Below are 22,900 nucleotides of genomic sequence, written 5' to 3' on the forward strand. Positions count from 1 at the left end.
GACACTCCGGTTAGACCCCGATTGCCAACTGTCACGTCAGGGCAGCGGGTGAAGTTCCCCGCATTGACTCCGGTGAGATCCCGATGTCACACCGCCGTACCGGTGCCCTATTTTCGGCTTGGACTCGAGTAGAGTCCGGTGGCTAGATGGAGCCCTGGTGGCCATTTTTCTTGCTTCATGCTTTTATGCCATTGGCGTAGTCACCTAGCACTCAAACATGTCGGAAGTAGCGTTGAAGTTGGATCTTTGTGTCAAAATAATTCAATCGAAAAAAAGTGCCTTCAAAACTTTTTCCACTTTAAAAAAAAAAAAAAAAGTTTAAAACTTTTTGCTTTTCTAAAAAAGTGACACTTCAATAAAAAAATATATATTTGAAATTAAAAATATTTTTAAAAATATATATATTTTTGCAAGTGATTTTTTTCTTTGATTAAAAATAGTTTTTTTTGGTTGAAGCAACTTTTATTGGAATTGAATGATTTAGACACAAATGTCGTACCCATAATACAGCTCAAACACAAAAAGGATTGCTTCAATCAAAGAAAACAGTTTCAATGAAAAATGAAGTGTTCAAATGCGAATTTCTAAAATCTCAAATAATTTTTCCGCATTCAAAAACTTTTTTTCCACGATTGATTTTTTAAAATTTTTGATTGAAGTTTTCTTTTGAAAATATATATTTTTTTGTTTGAAGCACTTATTTTTTGATTGAATAATGAAGACAAAAATGTCCCAGCCAAAATGTGGTCCAAACGCAAAACTACATTACGTCAATCAAAAAAGTTGTTTCAATTTTTAAAAAACTTGACTTAAAAAAAAAAAAAAAAAAAAAATTCAATCAAAGAAAAATATGTTCCAAATACATTTTTTTGTTTCAAATTTATTTTTGCATTCAAACACTTTTTTTTTTTTTTTTTGATTGAAGTGACTTTTTCTTTGAAAATAAATATTTTGATTGAAGCAACTTTTTTTTTGATTGAATAATAAAGACACAAATCTACAGTGGGGTCTTATTAAAGTTTACATTTTTTCAAAAAAGCAAACCATAAGACAAATCATTAATGTTCCCATTCCCAAAAATGGAAAACATTTCACAGCCTTTATCTTTAATAGGCTGAAATATACAAATCGAATGTGATTTCATTTCATTATTGATAACCAGTGTTGTTAATCTTACTTTAAAAAACTTAATTAATTACAAATTACTTCTCCCAAAAAGTAATTGAGTTAGTATAGTAACTCGGTTACCTGAATGTTAGAGTAATTAGTTACTTGGCAAAGTAACATGTTAATTTTCATGTTTTTTTTTCCCATTCAAAAAAAAAAAAAAAAAAAAAAAAAGATAAGTCACACTATGTGAAGTTCAAAGGTTTTTTTGGACAATTAGCCCTAGCCTAATTCTTTACCCTAAACTAACTGGACACAGGGATTTTGCGGATATTGCAATAACTAGATAGTAACCTATGCAATATTTGGAAGTCATTTAATGGTTTGAATCAACCATAACCAGTTGTTAAAATCATTCCCGTTATTGCATTAATTCCCTTCTGTCTACTTTATACGGACCCAGTAAGCCTGAGACCGTGTGCGCTTTGGTCAGATGAGACCAAGATTGAGCTTTTTGGCAACAAACACTCTAAGTGGGTCTGGCGTTCCACAAAAGATGCGCATGCTCAAAAGCACCTCATACCCACTGTGAAGTATTGGGGTGGGTCAGTGATGCTGTGTGGCTGTTTCGCTTCCAAAGGCCCTGGGAACCTTGTTAGGGTGCATGGCATTATGAATGCTTTGAAATACAGGACATTTTAAATCAAAATCTGTTGCCCTCTGCCCGAAAGCTGAAGATGGGTCATCACTGGGTCTGGGATTTAGAGAGATTCTGCAAAGAGGAATGGCTGAAGATCCCTCTTTCTTTCTTTTCCAATCTTGTGAAACATTACAGGAGAAGATTAGGTGCTGTTTTGTTGGCAAAAGGAGGTTGTATAAAGTATTAACACCAGGGGTGCTAATAATTGTGACACACATTATTTGATGTCAAATAATTATTTCTTTATGTGGGAATTTTTCCCCACTGAATAAATGCACTTGTATTGAAAGTTGGATTTTTCTCTTTTTTTCCATTAAGGTCCCATATTATTTGAATAACAAAAAATTATTAGAAGCTAAAAAACACATCTTAACCAGGGGTGCCAATAATTATGGAGGGCACTGACCTGCATATTGAAAAATGTATACTGTATATTAGGGGTGTGACGGTACACACAACTCACGGTTCAGTATGTACCTCAGTATGGGGGTCACAGTTTGGTGCAGGTTCAATGAAGTAATTTGTAACAAACCAATTACTATTTTTAGAGTAAGATTAACAACACTGTTGATCACCATGGAGAACATTGCACAAAAAGAACATAATTCTGTAACTGCATCTGTAATACATTTTTGAAAATGCAAAGATACATTGTGGACAATCTTATTACTGTGCAGACGACTGCAGCTCATGTTCTTTATGTGTTCCCAGGTAAATTGGTTTGAGTCACACAAGTTTCTCAAAGTTGAATTTCCAGTGCGAGTGCACAGTCCCAATGCTACGTATGAGATCCAATTCGGACATCTCCAGAGACCCACGCACAGGAATACATCATGGGACTGGGCCAGATTTGAAGTATGTTCCCCGTAAAAGTATTGGGAGCATTCCAATGACAGAAGGTCAAAATGGAAGAAAATGTTGGGTTTTCCATAATTTTTGCCCACTAAATTGCCAAAACTCTAGAACTACAGTGATCCTTCGCTACTTCGCGCTTAAATTTCGCAACCTCAGTCCATCGTGGACTTTTTTTTTTTTCCTCAATAAAAAAAAAAAAAGAATAAATACAGATTAGCCGTCATGAGCCAATCACGTAGTATCACTCTCCCTTCTACTGTTCTTTGTTGGTCAGGCAGTGCACTGGCTTATTAAAGTTACGATGGTTGACAGACGTTTAATGTTTCATCTTGCCACAGATGCTTGGAAGCCGAAGCTTCATAGCGCCGCATGTGTCAATCATCGTTTGACTTGTAACAGTACTGTGGCAACTCATTGTGTGTAAGTCGGTGGTATCCAAACTATTCTACATAGGCCCGCAGTGGTGCTGGATTTCATTCCTACAAAACAAGACATTAAAAAAAACTTTTCACCAATCTGGTGTCTCACAAGTGTAATCTGTTGACTGCAGTCAGGTGCTGCCTGTTTTAGCGTAAACTTCATTGGTTAAACTGTCTGTGCTCGATTGGTAGGAACAAAAACCAGGACCCACAGCGGCCCTTGAGGACAGGTTTGGACACCCATGGTGTAAGTGAACAGCTTGAGCAGATTTGAGTGGACTCACTTAACGAAGCATTTAATAATGACAAGCATTTTTCTACTGTATTCTTATTTTAAAATAATTCGGTGGGACAGTAACATTTTTAAACTAAACATGATTATTACGTTTGAAGTGCTTGAAAACGATTTAGTAATATATTTTGACTTGAAGTTGTAGTATATAGTGTACTTGTATAAGGAGGAAAACGCAGACAAGACTGAAAAAGCAATTTCTGCTCCTCCTCTTTAAAAGAAACTGCTAAAACATTTTTTAAGCTAAAACAACTGTTGTGTTTGATAGAACCATATGTCTATATGTTGCCATAGCAGATTCATGGCACATAAAGCCCCCAAACTATTTTTAATTTGTCCGTTTTACCCTGAAAACCCCTGTTTACAGACGTAGCGCAACCGCTTTTGTTTCAACCCAACCATAAAACAAAGGTAATTAATTATATTTATTATTCAAAATATCTGTCGTTTTTAGATTAGAATCATTCATTGATGTCTCATATTTCGTTAAAAAAAAAAAAAAAAGACTTTAAAAAAATTATTCACTCACATATTTTAAACGAATTATGTCACAATGAAAAAAATGGCGTCTGTAAAAAAGTCACGGATATCTACCTCATAACTATCGCTTAATTGTATTTTTTTTTTGTTACTGTCGCATCTTCTCTGATATGTTAGATGATAAATAATTGATCCAAACAAAAAAAGTTGAAAAAAAATGTTGAAAAGGGTAAAGAAAATCTCGACCACTCCTTGATGTCTGCGATTTCTGCATCGCGACCCTTGTGATATGACCATGTTTCACCCATAAAATCAAGCTGTGGCCATTCACAGATGTGTCTTGACACTCAGTGATACATGCTACATGGAGTTTTTGGACCGAAACAAAGTAGGTACGCGATAATATCTCGTTAAAGTCATGGCGTCTGTAATTCTGTTCTCGCGTGCTCTCACCACCAGATAGGGTTTTGCTGTTTAAATTTTTTTTTTTTTTTTTAAATGCCCTCCTGCTCAAAAATTTTCTTCCCCCAGAAAAGTGAGATTTTAAGCTTTTCAATGATGTATCACACATGCATATCAGACAATTTTGAAAGTTGGCTATTTGTGGGTCTCACAGTGGAACTTCAAGTCACCTGAGTGTTTTCCGCCATAAGTATATAGTGATTTGAAGTTCCGCTGTGAAATCCCCAATTTGGCCAAATTTCCAAATTGTCCTATATGCATGTTTGATACATCATTGGAAGCTTAAGGTCTCAATTTTGGGGGGGAAGAAAATTTTTGAACAGGAGGGTGTTTTTAAAATTAATTACATTTTTTTTTTTAAACAGCAAAACCCAACTGGAGGTGTGCGCATGAGAGAGCATAGTTAAAGATGCCATGATTTTAACGAGATATTATTGCGTACTTACCTCTTTTCGAACCAAAAACCCCATGTAGCATATATCACCGAGTGTTAAGACACGGCTGTGAATGGCCACACTGAGATTTAGTGGGGATTTTATGGGTAAAAAATGGTAATACAACAAGGGTTGAGATGCAGAAATCGCAGACATAAAGGAGTGGTCAAGATTCTCTTTTTCATATATTAACCCTTTTAAACATTTTTTTCAATTTTTCTTTGTTTGGATTGGTTATTAATCACCTAAAATACTGGAGAAAATGTGACAGTAACAAAAAAAATACATTTAAGCAATAGTTAAGAGGTAGATATTCGTGACTTATTTAGTTTTTTTCATTGTGACGTGTTCGTTTTAAAGTTTAAAATATGCGAGTGAATAATTTTTCAGTTTTTTTTTTTTTTAACAACATTAGACACCAATTAAGGATTCTAAGCTAAAAATGACAGACATTTCGAATCATAAATATAATTTTCTTTTTATGGCTTGGTTGAAACAAAAGCGGGTCTCCAGCGTAAAATGGCCAAATTAAAAATAGTTCAGGGGCTTAATGTGCCATGAATCTGCTATGGCAGCATATAGACATGTTGTTCTATCAAACACAACACTTCTTTTGGCTTAAAATACAGCAGTTTCTTTTAAAGAGTGCAAGAAAAAAAACCTGCTTTTTTAGCCTTGTCTGTGTTTTCCTGCCATACATAACATAACATACATACATAAGTTTTTAAAATTATACTTTGGGGGAAAAAAAGTGAAAAAATATGTCTTATGTGTATCTTTCCAATGCTAAATCTGAATAAATACATTAACACACACAAAAATTCTCGCTAGTTCGCGTTTTTATTTTTATTTTTTCCACTTATTGCGGCGGGTTCTGGTCCCCATTAACTGCAAAAAACGAGGGATCACTGTAGTGTAATGTAAGTATATTGAATGGTGTTGCTTCTCTCTTCAGGTTTGGGGTCACAAATGGGCTGATTTGTCAGAACATAATTTTGGAGTGGCTCTGCTCAATGACAGCAAATATGGCTATTCAGTCTATAAGAACACAATGACACTCTCCCTGTATGGCCAAGCACAACTTGTATGATTGTTCAAGTCAGAATGAATAGTTATAAACTTAAATATTTTCTTTGTCCCAGGTTGAGGGCACCAAAGGCGCCAGATGCCAACGCTGATATGGGGACACACAATTTTACCTATGCAATTATGCCACACACAGGTTGACCCATTGATCATGATTGACGGAGATGGATGTCCAAACCATTTGAATAGGGAGGGCTGGCAGTGACCATTCACCATCAGCCCTTTCAGTTCAAATGGATTGGATGACTGTTGCCATCAATAGCAGCCAACGATTAAATCTTTTTGAATGTGTTTTTTTTTTTTTTTTGCAGTTTACAGCTTCAGTGTGAGCATATTTTTCATTATAGGATCCTTCCAAGATGCCACAGTCATCCAGTGTGCATACAACCTCAACTTCCCATTGAGGTTAACGTCATGCTCCCCGGACATGGTGCCATGGAGTGCCTTTTCCATCAGTCCTGCTAGTGTCATCCTCGAGACTGTTAAGCAGGTATCCTATTCAATTTTCAACTTGGGTCTTTTGCATACAAGAACACTGGGTTCAGCGATGGTCATTTCACGTAACAGGCAGAGAACAGGAAAGGAGCCCTTGTTATCAGACTGTACGAGGCTCATGGCGGTGGCGTGAGTGTGACCCTCCGCTCCATGCTTCCAGTCAAGAATGCCTGGCAGTAAGTTAACTCTGTCTGATGACTCTTCAATACATAATAACTGCATCGGATCTGTTTTTTTTTTTTTTTTTTTTTCAGTTGTGATCTTCTAGAGCAAATTGACACCACTCAGCCATTACAGGTGACTAAAGATGGAATCAATCTCAACTTTAATGCCTTTCAAGTTAGATCACTTTTGCTTGATTATGTATAACACAATTTATTTGAAGAAGTCTTTAAAGGAGCGGTTCATGATTAAAGTGGAACTGCCAAGGTCAGTGATCGTATTTTGTAATGCAACCAATTTCAGGGTTGATGGCTGAATTTGTTCAAACCATTTCATCAATTGTAATTTTGCTATTTGTTGCAGCTTATGTAGTAAATTTGATTATCATATTTTTTCACGTGAGTTCACGTTTGTGCACAAAGATAGAAGTTAATTTTGGGTGGCATTTGACAAAATACCACTGAAATGGGTGAAAATGAAGTGATATTTAATTAGTGCAACATTACTCATGCTGTGTTCTACATTGTATTCCAAATTATTACGCAAATTTGATTTGAGTATAAAAAGACTAAATCTTTTTGTTTTTCCATGATCTATCATGAGTTTAAATCTCAGACACCTGTGATAAATTGTCTCCCAGGTAAGCCCATTTAAAGAAAAACTGCTACAAGGTGATGTTCAACAATATTGAGCAAAAGCAGGATACAAGTTTCAAGCAATATGGGGAAGAAAAACAATCTCTGATGCTGAAAAGTTTAAGATAGTACAGTACCTTGCTTAGGGTATGAAAACATTGCATATTTCCCCTAAACTTGTGTGACCATCAAATTGTACTATAGTTACATGTTAATATAGAACCCCTTTCTTGATATCACTTGAGTAAGCCTTGCATCCATTGAACTTGTGAATTCTTAGTTTTAGCGTTAATTTCTTTGCAGGATGTTAGAAAAGCGTCCTAGAGCTGCTGCTTAGATGTGAACTGTCTCCCACTCTTGTAGATCTTTTGATCGGTGATGCTCCAGAAGTTCTCAATAGGGTTGAGGTCAGAAGATGGTGGCCACACCATCAGTTTTTCTTGTATGCCCATAACAGCCAGTGACTCTGTGGTGTTCCTTGAAGCATGAGATGGGGCATTGTTATACATGAAGATGATTTTTTGTCAGAAGGTAAAGTTCTTGTTTTTGTACCATGGAAGAAAGTGGTCAGTCAGAATCTCAACATACTTTGTGGAAAAAAGTGGTTAGTCAGAAACTCTACATACTTTATGGGGGTCATTTTCACAGCCTTATGGACTCTAAAGGGACCTATCAGCTCTCTCCTCTTGATTCCAGTCCATTACATGACATCTCCACCCTCTTGCTGTCGTCTCAGCCTTGTTGGGATAGTGTGGCCATTCACCACCCATCCACTGCTCCAGCCATCTGGACCGTCTAGGTTTGCACAGCACTCATCAGTAAACAAAAATGTTTAAAAATGGTCCTGGTGTAATCCTGAGCTCACTGCAACAGTTTCTGCTTGTGATTTTTTGTTTCGGGGTGGCCGAATATTGGCTTTAAGACTCCAGAGGCACCAGCGGCTTCAAATACCTCTTTGCTGCTTTGCAATGGCGTTTTAGCACCTCTCTTGATCCGATGAAGTTGTTTGGCAGGAACTTTCTTATTCTGCCTTCATCTGCACAAACATGCCTGTTCTCTTAATTAGCAACAAATTTCTTTCCAGTTCAATGCCCTCATCTGGGTTTTTTGGAAATATGCAATGTCTTCATACCCTGAACAAGGTTCTGTATTATCTTACGCTTTTCAGCAGCAGAGAGATGTTTTTTTCTTCCCCATATTGTTTGTGACCTGTGTCCTGCTTAAAATTCTGGAACATCACTTTTATTAAGTTTTCCTTTAATTGGGGCTCACCTAGGAGACAATTTATCACAGGTGTCAAAGATTGATGCCCATGATCTACAGAGCCATGAGACAAAATGCAACTCACGAGTTTAATGGAAAAACATTTTTATACTCTAAAATCAAATTTGCATAGTAATTCGGAACTCAGTGTATTTGTAGGTGCACATACACCAAATAACTGGGGCTAACTAAACATTTTTGCATTTTTCTCAATTCAGTTGTCCTTTCTTTGTGTGATGCGACACAGATTACTGAAGGCTTCCATACATGTTATGAAGAAAAATGAGGGATCAAATCTGTCCCAGCTGCTCAGTACAATATTGCAAATGTATGCAAACTACTGAGTAATGTGGGTATGAATGTCATTTTTTGGTTTAACTGTAGCTAAAATACTCCAAAGGATGCTTATAAAAATGTTTTATTATAAAAATGCAAACAAGCAATAAAAAAAGTATTTCAAAATACAGTGAGCACTTTTTTTTTTTACCTAACATTTTGTCTTGTCAGTCTACTGCTACGCCTTCGAGAACCTGGGAAAATAAATGTGGTGAGTTATTACAGTATTTTTTTTTATGTCTTCGTTTAGAGCCTGTTAAAATATTCACCTTCTTCTGGCTCTGTATTGTCTGTAGTCTCCTGGTCACCTGATTTCTGTGTTACAGTCCTTTGGCGTATGGCTTCTTTTTGAGGCAAATCCTTTTCTGTCTTTGCTGCTCTAGCTTCCTTTTTGACAGTTTTTTTCTTCTCTGTACTTTCAGATTGTCTCCTGGGCCCCTACGATGTGAAAACACAAGCATAAAAGTTATAAGATGATTGTTATTACTAATCACCAATTTAAAAACATGATGGGTTATACCTTTTTCTTTTTGTTGTAATCATGATCCTCATCTTTTTTTGTTCTCTTTTTGGCCTTTGGTGATTTAGAATCTGTTGTTTGAGGGGAAAAATAACTTAAAGCGTTCTATTCTTTGTCTTGTTATATTAGATCAGGGGTGTCCAAAGTTTTTTCCTCAAGAGCTTTCAGAAAATCAAAGGAGAGGGCCAACTTAATCCTTACACTCTCGTTTGTTAAACAGAGTATCGAAAAAAAAATGTAAGTATCAACATATTGGCTGTCACTGACGCAATAGACGTCCAATCCATTTTGACTGGGAGGGACCCACCAGTCATATTGAATGGGAAGTCTATCGCCATAAATGCCAGTGAAACATGATCACTCCATGCCAACCTTCCCAGTTAAAACGGATTTAACATCTGAGTGAATGAGCTATAGGCCACAAGTGACAAAATAATCCAGAGGTATAAGGATGTTGTAAAAATATATATTTCTTTACACGAATAAAACTTTGCAGAACATAGAAAATGTCCAGCGAAAGCAAAAAAAAAAAAAAGTGAATAAAACCACAACAAAGATACCCCAATTGATCATATATATATATCAGGCATGAAAATCTCCACTTTCGGCGAAATTCGCCGTTTTGAAGTCAAAAAGGGCGACCTACGTGAACTGCATAGATCCCAGGAGAAATTCTTTTTGGGAGTCGGGGGGGTTCGGGAGGTTTTATTTAATTATTATTATTATCATCATGTGATTAACTTAGTACGTAAACTGAGCACTTAAGAAATCCAGTCAGCAAATCCTTCTAGATGCTTCGCTGACGAGAACCAATCATCGGCCCAAACTGCGTTCCATTATTCCAATCGCGCGCACTCTTTACGTGTACATGGAGTGCTTGGAGAGCCTTTGGTTGCGTTGCAAAGCTGCGAAAACAAAAAGCAGGCCTTATCCAGAGCGGGGCAGACCAGAGCGCAGCATACACACTTCCCTGCATTTGCCAGCAGATTGAATTTGGCGAGTAATGCTTTCAATCGTTTTCATATTTTGCGATATAAAGTTACTGCCATTCGTTGCAGCTTGCGTTGAACACTGCCAGAGCTAGCCAAATCTCCCGTGAAAAAATAGCTCCCGTTAAATTGGCGTCAAACTCGTGTATTTAGCGGTTATATTAACGAAGAAACGCACTGTTGAGTCAAATTAAGCGGCATGCTCTCGGATGGAGTGGGGCGCCTCGCATCGCTCCCGTCGTCCGCCTGAGACGCGTTATTTTCGTTTGGGACTCTAGCTGACGAGTGGTGGGAATGACTCTTGCTTCTTAAAGCTTTTCAGAAATACAGGGATCCCTCGTTTCTCGCGATTAATGGGGACCAGAACCCGCCGCAATAAGTGAAAACCGCGAAGTAACCCCCCCCCCCCCCAATTTTTTTGTGCGTGTTCGATGTATTTATTTAGATTTTACATTGGAAAAAAGATACATATATATATAAGACAAGTTTTTTCACTTTTTTCACCAAAGTATCATTTATAAATGGTTTTCAAGCACTTCAAAGTGTAAAAATTATGATCAGTTTTAAACATGTTACTGCCCCACCGAATTATTTTTAAACAAGAATAAAGTAGTAAGAAAATGCTTGGCTTTATTAAATGCTTCATAGTGAGTCTACTCAAACCCTCTCAGGCTTTGTTAAACGGTGATTGACACATGTGCAAAATTTTTCTTTTTATATATATTTTTTTGTTTGAAGCAATTTATTTGATTGAATAATAAAGACAAAAATGTGCTAGCCAAAATGTGGCCCAAACACAAAACTACATTACTTCAATGGAAAAATTTGTTTCAATCAAGAAAAATAGTTTTCAAATGCTTTTTTTGACTCAAATTTATTTTTGCAATCAAAAACAATTTTTTTTGTTGAAATGACTTTTTGGGGATTAAAAGTATATACTGTATTTTGATTGAAGCAACTTTATTTTTGATAGAAGTAACTTTGTTTTTTGATTGAATAACAAAAACACAAATCTACCTCCATCGTTATTGAGAGAGAAAGAAATTAAGAAAGCTTTAAAACTAAAAGCCACCGGAGAGTTTTTTTTAAATATTTATTTAAACATTTATATTTCATTACATGGACATGCCTCGTGGGGAAAGGAGATTGAGGGGGAAAAAAAGGAGTTGGATGAGGCTGCTAAAGGCAGTGGATACCTCATCAGCTGGGTGAATAGCAGACCTGGTAAGAACAAGTTTGCAAGGATAGTCGGCTATTAAATACAATTATAAACACAATTACAATGTTATTTTTCTATAAGATTTTATGTCATTGCTTTATTAATCATTAGGTGCTAGAGTTGTTAAGTATGGATAATAATGAAATAATAGTTTTGAGAAAACTGTGCTGTTGGTGGCTCAGTGACCATCTGATGTGGTTTGTTCTCAGATGAACAAGTTGAGGAAGGAAGTTTTGATGCAGAGGTTGAAGGAAGAAAAGAGGCAGACTGACTGAGTCACAGCCAGAAAGTGTTGATGACAGTTTTGATTTCTATTCACTGTTACCCCCTCCCAATTAAAGTATGTCACAGTCGCAGCCAATTATTATCTAAAGCTGGTTAAGATTGAAGTTATGTTGTTTTAAGGTGTATTAAATACTTGTTCATGTGCCCCTTTTGATCTACAAGCACCTGCCCCTCCACCGGTCTCTGCACGGCCCTGCTGAAACACAGTGTGGGTCGACAGAGCTCAATATTTTGTTGGGGTGTACAGTGTACTGGAACATATTTCCTCCACACCCTTCTCACCTTTTTAACCCCTTACCCATTTTCATGCCTGATATATATATATATATATATATATGTGTCAGGTTTTGACCTTTCAACTAATGGAGCAACACTGAATAATTGACTAGCTCCATCTAGTGTTTCATATTCAATATTTTTATAGTTTGCTATGGGCCAATAAAACCTGGGCAGCGGGCTGTAGATGGCCCATGGGCCATAGTTTGGACACACCTGTACTCTACTTACCTTTAGGAGCCATGGGGCCTGCATCACCCTGGAATACAAAAATAGTTGCTTTTAGTGTCACTAAATGTTACAAAGCATGCAGAATAGGAAGTGCGATCAGCTACTTTGAACCACATAGTCCTGCCATTGTGGTCACGGATTGACTTCATTCCGTCCACGTAGTAACACTGTAACCAGGCATTAAAGCCAGAGTAGTCCGCCTTCTCTGGATCGTAACCTTTCCCACCTACCGCGTTCATAACAAAAGGCTGTTTTGTTTCACTTCAAGTTCACAATAAATTTTTCTTAAAGTGCAATTAAATCAAGACAGTGACATCATTGTTGCCCACCTAAATGGACTACCTCCAGGGGAACTGTGTGGCACAGTCTGAGCAGATCGGCGCTCTCCTCTTTCACTTTGAACTTTTTAGCTGTCTTTACAGAAGAGAGGGCACAGAGAGACATTGTTCAATGTTGAAACATTTGTGTAGTGGGAAAATGGCTATTTCTACTGAAGTTCACCTTTTTGTTCACTAACTCATTCTTCACAGGCTTCTTATCTTCAAGACAAAAGTCCTCTAAATCCAGGCCTTCAAGCACAGAACGGGCAGGCACGAAGGGTGGAATGTGCAATCTAAAAATCATTAAAAAATCAAAAGCATTTCCAAAAAAACAGGGCTATTTTGTCAGTAAAATGCATCATTTTCCACCTGTAAAGGATTTCGGCCCTGAGATAGTTCCCGATGCCATTGAAGTACTTCTGATTGAGTAGGACTTCACAGATTGGCCTGTCAAACGCCCGGTCAGAGAGGTGCGACACCACATTCTCCCTGTCAAGTCATTAGCGCAACATGTGAGATGACCTTTTTAGATTTGATTCTTACAATGAAAAGCATCCCCAACCTGAAGCTTTTGTACTCAAACATGATGCAGGGTCCTCTGTCGGGCTGCCAAGTTCCTTGTGGCTGCCAGCTACCAAACCTGCGTGCGTCTACATAGCTGAGCACTCTGCGAGGCTGCTCCTTGGAATAAAAGCACAGATGGGCATGTTTGGGCAGCTCGTCTTCAGCGGTGAAGCGGAAAAAGCCTGACATTCCAAAGCGAAAGACAATGTCTAAAGGCTGCTGCTGCTTTTCGGCCTTCGTGTCATCACTCTTGATGGGCGTCAGCGTGAGCTTCACTTCCTTCCCTCTGGAAATGGCACTGATGCGGTACGCCTCGCAGGTGAAGGCCACGTCAGGATTCTTGCTGACCTCAGACTTTCTGACTGAGCCGGCAAACACAACCCCCTCGCACGTTTTGTTAACAAAAAGGCTGGCCAGGTGCAGCTCCGGACCCTCTGGCATCGTTCCTGTTATGTAACTGCACACAAACATTGGTTCAGTTAAGGTGCACTGATGTCCTAATAACAGAACGGCACTCCATAATTATAGCTAGGATTTATATTAATTTGAAAGCATCACGCACAATACTAATGCAAAATATGTATGTGAGATGCAGGTATTATGTTTGTGCAAATGAGAGTAGATTTGGCTGATTGTTCACAGGCAAACATGTTTACGAGTGTGAGCCATTTCTGCTTTTCAGTAAAAACATTGCATTTTTTTCTTCTTAAATGTTAGTACATTAAATTAGGGCTGCAGTTTTCAATCATTATAGTAGTCAATCAATCGATGAACTAGTTAGTTCGAATAATTGAGTAATCGCCTAAAAAAATTTAAGTACAACAAAAGAACACGCATAGCAAAAGTCAGTTAGCTTAAATGCTATAAAATGTTTTTTTTTTTTTTTTTTTTTTAACAATGCTCTTATCAAATAGTTCAAACATACCTGTATTCCCACAAAAAAATGGCTAAATATACCTATAAATTACGAATGCATGAAAAAAAATTTGGTCAAACAAAAACTTATGTTGGTCTTAACAAGGACCTGCTGGATTCAGCCATGTGAAATGAGTTACATCATATTCATAGTTGCCGCGAGAGGGCAGTGTATCCACTCAATCAATACAACTAAATGCAAACACTTTCAAAACAAACCATTATAACGCCACTTTAATTAAACGTATAATCGTTGCTGCAAAATTTCATTCAAATGTTTTTTCTAATCGAATAACTCCAGTTAATCGATTAGTTATGGCAGCTCTACATTAAATACATTTAAAAATCCTGAGACACACTGGAAAGGCTGAACATAAGCGTGGCAAGATTTTGATGCAGCATGCTCGGCATTTTTAAAAATTATTAATATCAATGCATCACCAAGTCAAAACAAATTTGCAAAAGCAAACTAAGCAATTAGTGATGACCCAAGTTGCCAAGAGTTGGGGAAATTACAAAGTCGGCATGATCAATTGTGGAGAAAATAATCAAATCGGATTTTTTAAAAAATTTTATTTACCAGAGATCGGTGTGACGGCCCACTTTCTGCATAATAAATCCTCAGCACGATGACAATTAAGTTTCTTTTCGTTTTGTTTCAGATGTGCTCCAGAAATAATCCATCAGGTACTTTCTCAATGTTTGCTTTTGCAAGACAACAAAGTACTTACTATGTTAAACGCCGAGTGTCTATACGCAATTTGTTAGCTTTAGTGTGGAACCTAAAGCTTGTAGTTTATGGCACGAAGTAGATTGACAGGTTGTGGAAAGAGCTTCATATACGCTACGATTTGTTTATTGTGTTAACTCTGCCACGAGTTTGAAGTTCTTACCTCGAAACAGGAAATAAAAGCACTGCTGCAGTTTTACTTTAATTAGAAAGTAATTCGTTGCAACCCGTACGTATGTTTGTCTCTGTGCTGAGAATCTTCAGCTTGACTTGAGTCAAAAACGCTTTTCCTCGAGCATGCTGGTTACCAAACATGTTTTGTAACGTAACCGCCAACGAGCCTTTCGATATCGCGAGATCTCCACGATAAACATATTCAGTCACTTTTAATAACGTTTGAACCCAAAAACCACATTTAAATGCAGGTATTAAAATATTTGAAGAACGAATCGAAAATAAATGCCTTCAAAGCCTCGGACTCACTAAAAGGGATGCACAACATGCACGTGACTTGCAATGCATGCTGGTAATTGTAGTTAAAGCGCAGTTTGACAGACTTCTAAGCCTGTGAAGTTGATAAAATCTTTTATCAAAAGATCTTAAGCAATTCATTCATTAATTCATTTTACATTCCGCTCTTTGTTTCGTAGTATTCAGTATTTTGAGTCATCAGTCTAATAATCTTTTAATTATACCTGTGGTATTAAGGTAGAATATACAATGAAATATCATTTGAAGTAACAAGCAATACATTTATTCATAGAAAATGACAAAAATGAATAGAACACAGCATTTGTGTCCAGTTTCAAAACCAAGGAGGGAGGAAGGTATTCAGTTGGTCATTACAAAGCGTTCATCATAGCCTGGGCTTGCTTGAGTTCTGCATAAACAAACAAAACAAAAAAAAAAAAGAGTCAACAACAGATTTAGGGTGAAATCTTTTCCTGTGGGATTATCTGCAACGGCAGGGACAAACCTGAAAGCAAGACTCTGAACTTGTCGGCAGAGAGCGAGACGAGAGTGCTTTGCGAGGTGCCCGACCCGGCTTCTTCGTTCTGTATCTTTAGCTGAACGGTCGCTTCGTTGACCTCCTTCATCTCGCTGGAGCTCACAATGTAGTCTACACGCCACGACACAGCCTCCAGTCTACCCACTAATGTCCACAAGAAATCGGTTTTACCATCATGATTGACTGCCATTGACAGCAATAGATGTCCAATCCATTTTAACTGGGAGGCCTGGCAGAGAAACATGCAATACTTACATCTTAAACTCATCTCTCTCAGTTTGTCCTGCACTGCAGAGTGCTTATCTTCATACGATTTGCACAGCCCCATTGTGTGTTCTGAAAGATTTCAAGATTTAAATTGTATACAGGTAGGCACACAGCAATAAATTCCAAATCACAGCTAATGTTAGTAAAGTTTTGCCTTAAGATATGAGTTTGAATTGTTTTGTGATAATGCTTTTAAATCACTTGTATCTCAATTCATCTTTGTTACTACCTCCTTTTGGCATCTAAAAAAAAAACTTCTACCCAGGGCCAATCATACAGTATCTCAAGTACCTCCGTGAAGTTGGCTCCCTATCAGATGCAAATTTATATTAAAATGATGTAAATCGTTTGTGCTACGTTTGTGCTGCTATCGTTTTTAAGATATTTACAATTCTTTTATAGGTTACTCTGAGGTCAACCAGTCCCCCATTTTGATTAAAAATGGTGTCAATTGTTTATGCTACGTTTGTCCTGGTTTGTGCTGTAAGAATTTTCGTTTGTGTTGCTATCCTTTTTGAGATATTAATATCGACTGATGGCATCACGCGGCCACTCCATCTACAGCGGAATGGAACCGCAATGATGCCATTTGTTTGCGCTAGATTTGTGCTGTAAAAATTTTCGTTCAGGTTTATAGATACCAAGATATTAATTTTAAGTGACGGCTGATGGAGCGTAGCAACCCTCTCAATTACAGAGGGTGTCCCAACAACAAGCTCAAACCTTGACCTTTGGGTCCATTTTCCATTAAATAGGGGCTGCGAGTCATGTCATCACTTGAAATTAAAATCTCAAGCCCCCTATTTACTGCAAAATGGACCCGAATGTGTGTCGTCATCACTTGAAATTATTATCTCAATATCTTAAAAATGACAGCACATAAGTAGCTCAAACAATTAACATCATTTTTATATAAATTTGCGTCAAATTTCAGAAGTATCTCAAGTCACCACTGTAGTTGAATTAAAAAAGCAAAACAGATTCTATTAAAAAGTAGAGGAAAATAGTTTTAAGAAGGGCAATTCCTACCCAATTTCTGTTTCTTTTGTAACATTTCCCTTTTTGGGATTGATCTTCTCAGATAAATTAGTCTTCCTTTTTTGGTCTTATTTTATTGATAATCCCCTGGAAATGTATTAATGTTTGTCAAGAGAAGTTATAGTAAATTTGCCATCACTAAATAATCACAGAATAAACTCTATATGCACACTGCACTGATAGCAAATATTCAAGTGCAGTACAATGTAGAGTTGAATAAAGTTCTGGGCTCTCTCACTGTTTACTCTTGCTGCAGAAAACGGTTTGCACGTAAGAAAATAAGGTATCATGAGGTAGGCAAAGACAGTACAGTAGCAATCGAGAGTCGAAGTGGGGTAAGAGTCGTAGGACTCAAGAAAACCAACCTTTAGGCAGTCCTAGCTGCTGCAGCTCACTGGACAGAGATTCACTATCGACATCATGCTTTGCAGCGCTGGACAAAATGAAGTTAAGGACAGCCACGCTGGCTTTGATGTCTCCACTATCTGCTTGGCACAAAATGACATTAGCCCCTTTCACAGACATATCCCAGTAAAATTCCCGTCCATGTAAGTCAGGGATGTCAAACCGATTCCACAAAGGGCCGCAGTGGATCCTAGTCTTTGTTCCAACCGATCCAGGACACACAGTTCAACCAATGAGGTTTCTGCTATAACGAGCAGTTGACCGCAATTAACTGATTACACTTGTAAGACACCAGATTGGTGGTATTCATCTCGTCCGGTTGGAACGAAATTCAGCACCCACTGTAGCTCTTTGAGGACCGGTTTGACACCCCTGGTGTAAGGTAACGCAGAATTTTGCCGTGTCATGGCTTTCACACATGGGGAAATGTCATGTGAATAAACCAGGTTGTATGTGTGAAAGTGGCTTGATTTATTCCGAGTTGGCATCTCGGCGCTCTCTGTGCAGGGAGGGCAGCTGGCGCAATTTCAGAACCTGGACATTACATTATTTTTGGTCTGCATCGGCTGTCACATTCTGTTGGTCAGATCGTGTTTTGCTACAGAGCCAGTTGTGGGAGCGTTCCCGACATCGTACCTGCAGCCAGTTCATGCTCATCAATACTGTATTTCAGCCCAGGCCATCTAAGAGAAGAGTGCCGAGATATTAACTTGCTGGGCGCCATTAGACACCTTGTAATCTCGAATATAGTGCATTTGCTAGCTTGTTCGTCTGCCGCCCTTGTTTTCAAATTCCCTACGTTGTGCTGGTATTTGAGTGTATTTGTTGTGTTGTCTCACCGTCTCTCTGCCTACCGCTTAGGTTAGTATTATTGATCCACGTCGACCTACTGTCACGGACCCATTGTGTTATTTCCCCTTTTCTGCGATCGCATGTATTTTTGTTTGTATTTAATAAAACCTTGAATGCTCCCTCTGTTGTTTTCTGCTTTGAGGTACAACCTTGTTTCTGCAGTTGCGGACCCTAACATGAGAAACAAAATATACCACACATTTCCAAAGATGGACCATGGACTCTCTTCCTCAGCTGTACGATACAGTAGCAATTTAATTTCATTGTCTTCAGTTTAATTTTGCCATTTCCAGTTTGCCATATTGATAATTGGCAATCTTACCGCTTTTCGTGTTACTGCAAAGAAAGAGGAAATAGCAATCGGCCCACCATGATATTTACCGTATTGGCCCGAATATAAGACGGTGTTTTTTCCATTGAAATAACACTGTAAAAGAGGGGGTCGTCTTATATTTGCGGTCTACACATTATACCCATTCACGACGCTAGATGGCGCCAGATATCATTGAAGCGATGTTCTGTCATGACAGATCTCAGCAACTCTTTTTAGTTTAACCAGTTTGCATTATTTTATTGAAATGTTTTCCTTATTCAGATGTTTCAAAACTACAGTTACAGTTAGACTTCACTTTGATGGTTAATGCAGTTATTGCAATTTTGTTGTTTTATCACAATAGATTGGTTTATTTACATTTCAAAAACCAGAAGCCATTCATTTACGAATGTGATTGCACTTTGGTTTACATATTTAACTGTTCAGATATTAAGATTTGAATGAGGCAAAATAACATGTACTAACTTTTTCTCTCAAATATATTGTTACAGTGGTACCTCTACATACGATCACTTCGACACACGATCTTTTCGACATCCAACGTAAAATTTGAGCCGCCATTTGTTTCTACATCCGACGAGTTGCTCGAAATACGACGACATGACAGCACTGCAAACGAACCCACGGTGGATTTTCTTATGTGAGAAATCAACACAGTTTTCAAAAAAAGTTGATACAGTTGGAGAAACAAGGAAAAAAGTGATGCTTACCTTTGAAATGAAGATGCAAGTTATAGAAAAATATGAGCTTGGGGTGCGCGTCCCTGAACTGGCTCAACAATACAGCTCCATGATCCTCTTATGACCACCGTTCGCCACTATTTATAAGTTAAGGTGACAATTATTATTGTGGTAATATTGCCAAGGAAATCGCCAGCTTTGTCACGTTTTTATCATTTATTTAAGAACTTATCCAACACAAAACGCTCATTGTCTTAAGCAGTTGACTGCTCTCAGGAAAACGAAAGTATTATCTCTACCGCACCGACCTATCTCACTGGAGACGTCACCTTCGCGGTGCGTTCAGGGACAGTAAAAAGTGTCCGCCATATTAGAATCCGATTCGTTACATTATTTTCAGGAATAATTATTAATTCTTCTTCTTCTTCTTATATTATTCTGAATTATTTATTTATAACTTATTTGTTTTTCTATGTTTAATTGCCATTTGTAACAGTGCCAGCAGTATTTATTAAGAATTTAGTGTATGTTTTTAGGCTTTGGAATGAATTAATGGAATTATAATGTATTCCTATGGGAAAATCCTGCTCGACATACGACCATTTCGACTTACAAACAAGGTCCTGGAACGAATTAAATTCGTATGTAGAGGTACCACTGTATAATCATTTGTTTCGGATGTACTGTAATTATTTTCTGTATAAAAATTAATTTGGTGTTCAAATTCTTTTTTCAAACTTCTTGAAAAAGAGGGGGTCGTCTTATAATCAGGGCCGTCTTATATACGGGCCAATACGGTATGTCATCGGCCATCGTGCTGTGACCCGGGAATCATAACGCGTGGTTTCACACATGCCTCGTCCCGGGAAAGTCCCGGACATAATTCTAAGACGCGACCTGTTAAATGTCCGCATAATCTCCGTGTCAGTCGAGCCAGGAAATTGCTTTCACACGCAAGGGCTATCGGTTTAAATCCCAGGATTTTTACAGTATTCAGGTATATGTGAAAGGGGCTATTGTGTCGTACATGCTTGCAGCCTGATATTATATATCAAGCAATAGCGAATGTACATGCAAGAATGCCCACTTTACAGAAGTAAACTTACCAAACTTTGCATCAGCTGTAAGCTTTGTGACTTTATCATACTAAAGTACAAAATACAGAACACGTTATTGTAGTTAAAAAGTTAGGGAAAATTTGTAAGAAATCAATAAAACTTACATCAATGCCCTCCCCGAGCAGACCCTTCAGTACTTGCGCACAAAGGAGTTTCATCTTTACACTAGACTGGCAAATCGAAGAGAACAAGAACATGCTCTTTGAAGTCAATGATTGTGTTAGCTTAAGAAAAGCAATGAAAACTTACCATTTTGGACAATGTGCTGATTTCGGCAAGCACCCAATCGGGGCAGTCTAAATCCCCGCAGAATCGGAACCGCTATGGAAGACAAAAAGTATTCATTAGCTAATCAAGCCACTACACCAAGTTATATGCTACGACCTTAGTCCAGGCGCGACGATAAATCAGCAGAATAGAATCGAATTAATACAGTTTCAAACATTGACAAACGTTTGGATGAGTGCATTCTATTGCAATAAAAAACAATAGAATTAAACATAATATAAGATGTTTTACCATGGCTGGCTAGGCTAAGACGAGATACGGAAGTAAACAGGAAGTAGCTTGAAAAGTGTCACCTGATTGGACCTTTGCGTTTGGGAGGGGGCGTTTTTTCAAAATACAGTACGTTCCGGGTTAACGACAGCGATCCTCCTTTTACGACGGAGGAATTTCCTAGTCAGGCAGGGCTGACACAGGGGGAACCCCCATTTCAACACAGTAGTCGAAGAGTGCATATGAAAGGTCCTATAAAAGGGAAATCAACATCAGTTAACTCATTACCTGCCATTGGCAATGATAAACGTCCAATAATTGAACTGGGAGGACTGACTGCGAATGCTCATCTTTCACTGCCATTGACGCCACTAGACCTTCAATCCATTTAGACTTGGAGGGATGCCAGTGATCATTCACTGCCAACCGCTCCCATTTGAAATAGATTGGACATCAAGTGTCGTCAATGGCAGCCTATTTGACTGGGTCAGAGAAAATTGCTGGTTACAAGCATACCAAATATAACTACAGTAAATAAAAAAAATTCCCAAGCTTTCATAGTCAGAGACAAACGAGGCTGGCACAACAAGTATCACATGCTGGTGGCCTGTCCACCTACAGTACTGAGATCTTACACCTCTGAAGTGCCTACTGTCAATCAAATACCTTGACTTTTTACTATGTTGTTTACTATCTTATTTCCGATGGTCACACAAACTCAACTTGCATGCCAACCAGTGTTGTTAATCTTTCTTTAAAAAAGTAATTAGTTACAGTTACAAATTACTTTTCCCCAAAAATTAAGTGAGTTAGTCACACAGTTAACTCATTGTAAGAGGAAGTAGTTCTCACGTCGCCCCGCGGCAGGTCCTTGGCGTTCTCCTGCTTCCGCCTCCCCATTTCTACTCTGCCTGGGTATCTGCCCTACGCTCCGTCACAGGTCGCTGGCTGGACGCCGGTGTGTCGGCTGGATGACGCCTGCTCCGGCGGGGGACCCTGCCCTGGGCTTGGTGGGCCGTTGGGGGCCCCGTGGCGTGCCACGCCGGTTGGTGGTGCGTCCCCTCTTCCCATCCCTGAAGGCCGGTTGATGGGGCCGCGGGTGGCCCAGGGGACCCCCCTAGATCCCGGGTGGGGGCCGTGGCCCTGGGGTGGCGCCTGCGCGGCGTCTCTGCCCGTCTGCGTGGCTGTCGCGTGTTTGGTGGGGATCGCGCGTGGCTGGATATGATTGGGTGCGTTCGGGTGGGGGGCCCCGGTGCCGGGATTGGCGATGGGGTGGCGTGGGGTCGGTTGCCGACGGGCTTACACTCACAAGGGATTCGCACGATTACTGGTTTCTAGATCACAAAGCTGATTTGTGTACACTCCATCCCTCCCAATCACTTAACCCATAGACTCCCTCACCCCCTTCCCCTTCTTTCCCTGGTCAACAGGCCCCCTTATGGTGCAACCAGAAATACAGTGGGGCAAATAAGTATTTAGTCAACCACTAATTGTGCAAATTCTCCCACTTGAAAATATTAGAGAGGCCTGTAATTGTCAACATGGGTAAACCTCAACCATGAGAGACAGAATGTGAAAAAAAAACAGAAAATCACATTTGATTTTTAAAGAATTTATTTGCAAATCTTGATGGAAAATAAGTATTTGGTCAATACCAAAAGTTAATCTCAATACTTTGTTATGTACCCTTTGTTGGCAATAATGGAGGCCAAACATTTTCTGTAACTCTTCACAAGCTTTTCACACACTGTTGCTGGTATTTTGGCCCATTCCTCCATGCAGATCTCCTCTAGAGCAGTGATGTTTTGGGGCTGTCGTTGGGCAACACGGACTTTCAACTCCCTCCACAGATTTTCTATGGGGTTGAGATCTGGAGACTGGCTAGGCCACTCCAGGACCTTGAAACACTTCATACGAAGCCACT

General features: G+C 38.7%; 3 protein-coding genes across 5 annotated transcripts in view; 1 reads left to right on the top strand and 2 right to left on the bottom strand.

The window, feature by feature from the left end:
• The window catches only part of man2c1 (mannosidase, alpha, class 2C, member 1), a 22,431-nt gene extending 14,541 nt beyond the window's left edge, over positions 1-7,890 (top strand). The window contains exons 21-26 of the mRNA XM_057836767.1: positions 2,519-2,662; positions 5,705-5,814; positions 5,892-5,971; positions 6,183-6,325; positions 6,403-6,506; positions 6,585-7,890. Coding sequence (XP_057692750.1) covers positions 2,519-2,662; positions 5,705-5,814; positions 5,892-5,971; positions 6,183-6,325; positions 6,403-6,506; positions 6,585-6,699 — 696 coding nt within the window. The 3' untranslated portion in view covers positions 6,700-7,890. The remainder of the gene's footprint in view (positions 1-2,518; positions 2,663-5,704; positions 5,815-5,891; positions 5,972-6,182; positions 6,326-6,402; positions 6,507-6,584) is intronic.
• neil1 (nei-like DNA glycosylase 1) lies at positions 5,007-15,414 on the bottom strand. Of its 2 annotated transcripts, XM_057836768.1 has the most exons (10): positions 14,626-15,282; positions 13,129-13,587; positions 12,936-13,055; positions 12,748-12,859; positions 12,576-12,660; positions 12,351-12,472; positions 12,247-12,274; positions 9,247-9,317; positions 8,996-9,164; positions 5,007-8,920 (listed from the first exon to the last, which is right to left on the bottom strand). In XM_057836768.1, exons 1-10 carry the CDS (start codon positions 14,655-14,657, stop codon positions 8,874-8,876), a joined length of 1,245 nt encoding a protein of 414 aa, XP_057692751.1. In that variant the 5' UTR covers positions 14,658-15,282; the 3' UTR covers positions 5,007-8,873. The 2 variants fall into 2 exon arrangements, with proteins under 2 accessions (XP_057692751.1, XP_057692752.1); XM_057836769.1 differs by lacking the exons at positions 5,007-8,920; positions 9,247-9,317 and having other exon boundaries at positions 8,999-9,164; positions 14,626-15,414.
• A 99-nt stretch (positions 15,415-15,513) lies between these two features.
• commd4 (COMM domain containing 4) lies at positions 15,514-21,065 on the bottom strand. 2 transcript variants are annotated; one of them, XM_057836770.1, is made up of 8 exons: positions 20,998-21,065; positions 20,728-20,799; positions 20,583-20,648; positions 20,467-20,506; positions 17,455-17,574; positions 16,040-16,120; positions 15,752-15,928; positions 15,514-15,655 (listed from the first exon to the last, which is right to left on the bottom strand). In XM_057836770.1, exons 1-8 carry the CDS (start codon positions 20,998-21,000, stop codon positions 15,618-15,620), a joined length of 597 nt encoding a protein of 198 aa, XP_057692753.1. In that variant the 5' UTR covers positions 21,001-21,065; the 3' UTR covers positions 15,514-15,617. The 2 variants fall into 2 exon arrangements, with proteins under 2 accessions (XP_057692753.1, XP_057692754.1); XM_057836771.1 differs by having other exon boundaries at positions 20,863-21,005.
• Between the last annotated feature and the right edge of the window lie 1,835 nt (positions 21,066-22,900).

This window comes from Corythoichthys intestinalis, chromosome 5 (assembly GCF_030265065.1).
Source record: "Corythoichthys intestinalis isolate RoL2023-P3 chromosome 5, ASM3026506v1, whole genome shotgun sequence".
Lineage (NCBI taxonomy): Eukaryota > Metazoa > Chordata > Actinopteri > Syngnathiformes > Syngnathidae > Corythoichthys > Corythoichthys intestinalis.

What these genes read in the sequence shown, in the direction of transcription:
- neil1 (XM_057836768.1), bottom strand. Translation starts at nt 14,657, where the DNA reads ATGCAGAAAGTGGGCCGTCACACCGATCTCTG. An exon ending in ATGAGTTAGTGAACAAAAAG is followed by an intron (nt 12,661 to 12,747) that starts GTGAACTTCAGT and finishes TCTTCTGTAAAG; the next exon opens with ACAGCTAAAAAGTTCAAAGT. An exon ending in CCTGGAGGTAGTCCATTTAG is followed by an intron (nt 12,473 to 12,575) that starts GTGGGCAACAAT and finishes TGAACGCGGTAG; the next exon opens with GTGGGAAAGGTTACGATCCA.
- commd4 (XM_057836770.1), bottom strand. An exon ending in TCAGCACATTGTCCAAAATG is followed by an intron (nt 20,649 to 20,727) that starts GTAAGTTTTCAT and finishes TCGATTTGCCAG; the next exon opens with TCTAGTGTAAAGATGAAACT. An exon ending in TACAGCTGATGCAAAGTTTG is followed by an intron (nt 17,575 to 20,466) that starts GTAAGTTTACTT and finishes TGTGCCAAGCAG; the next exon opens with ATAGTGGAGACATCAAAGCC.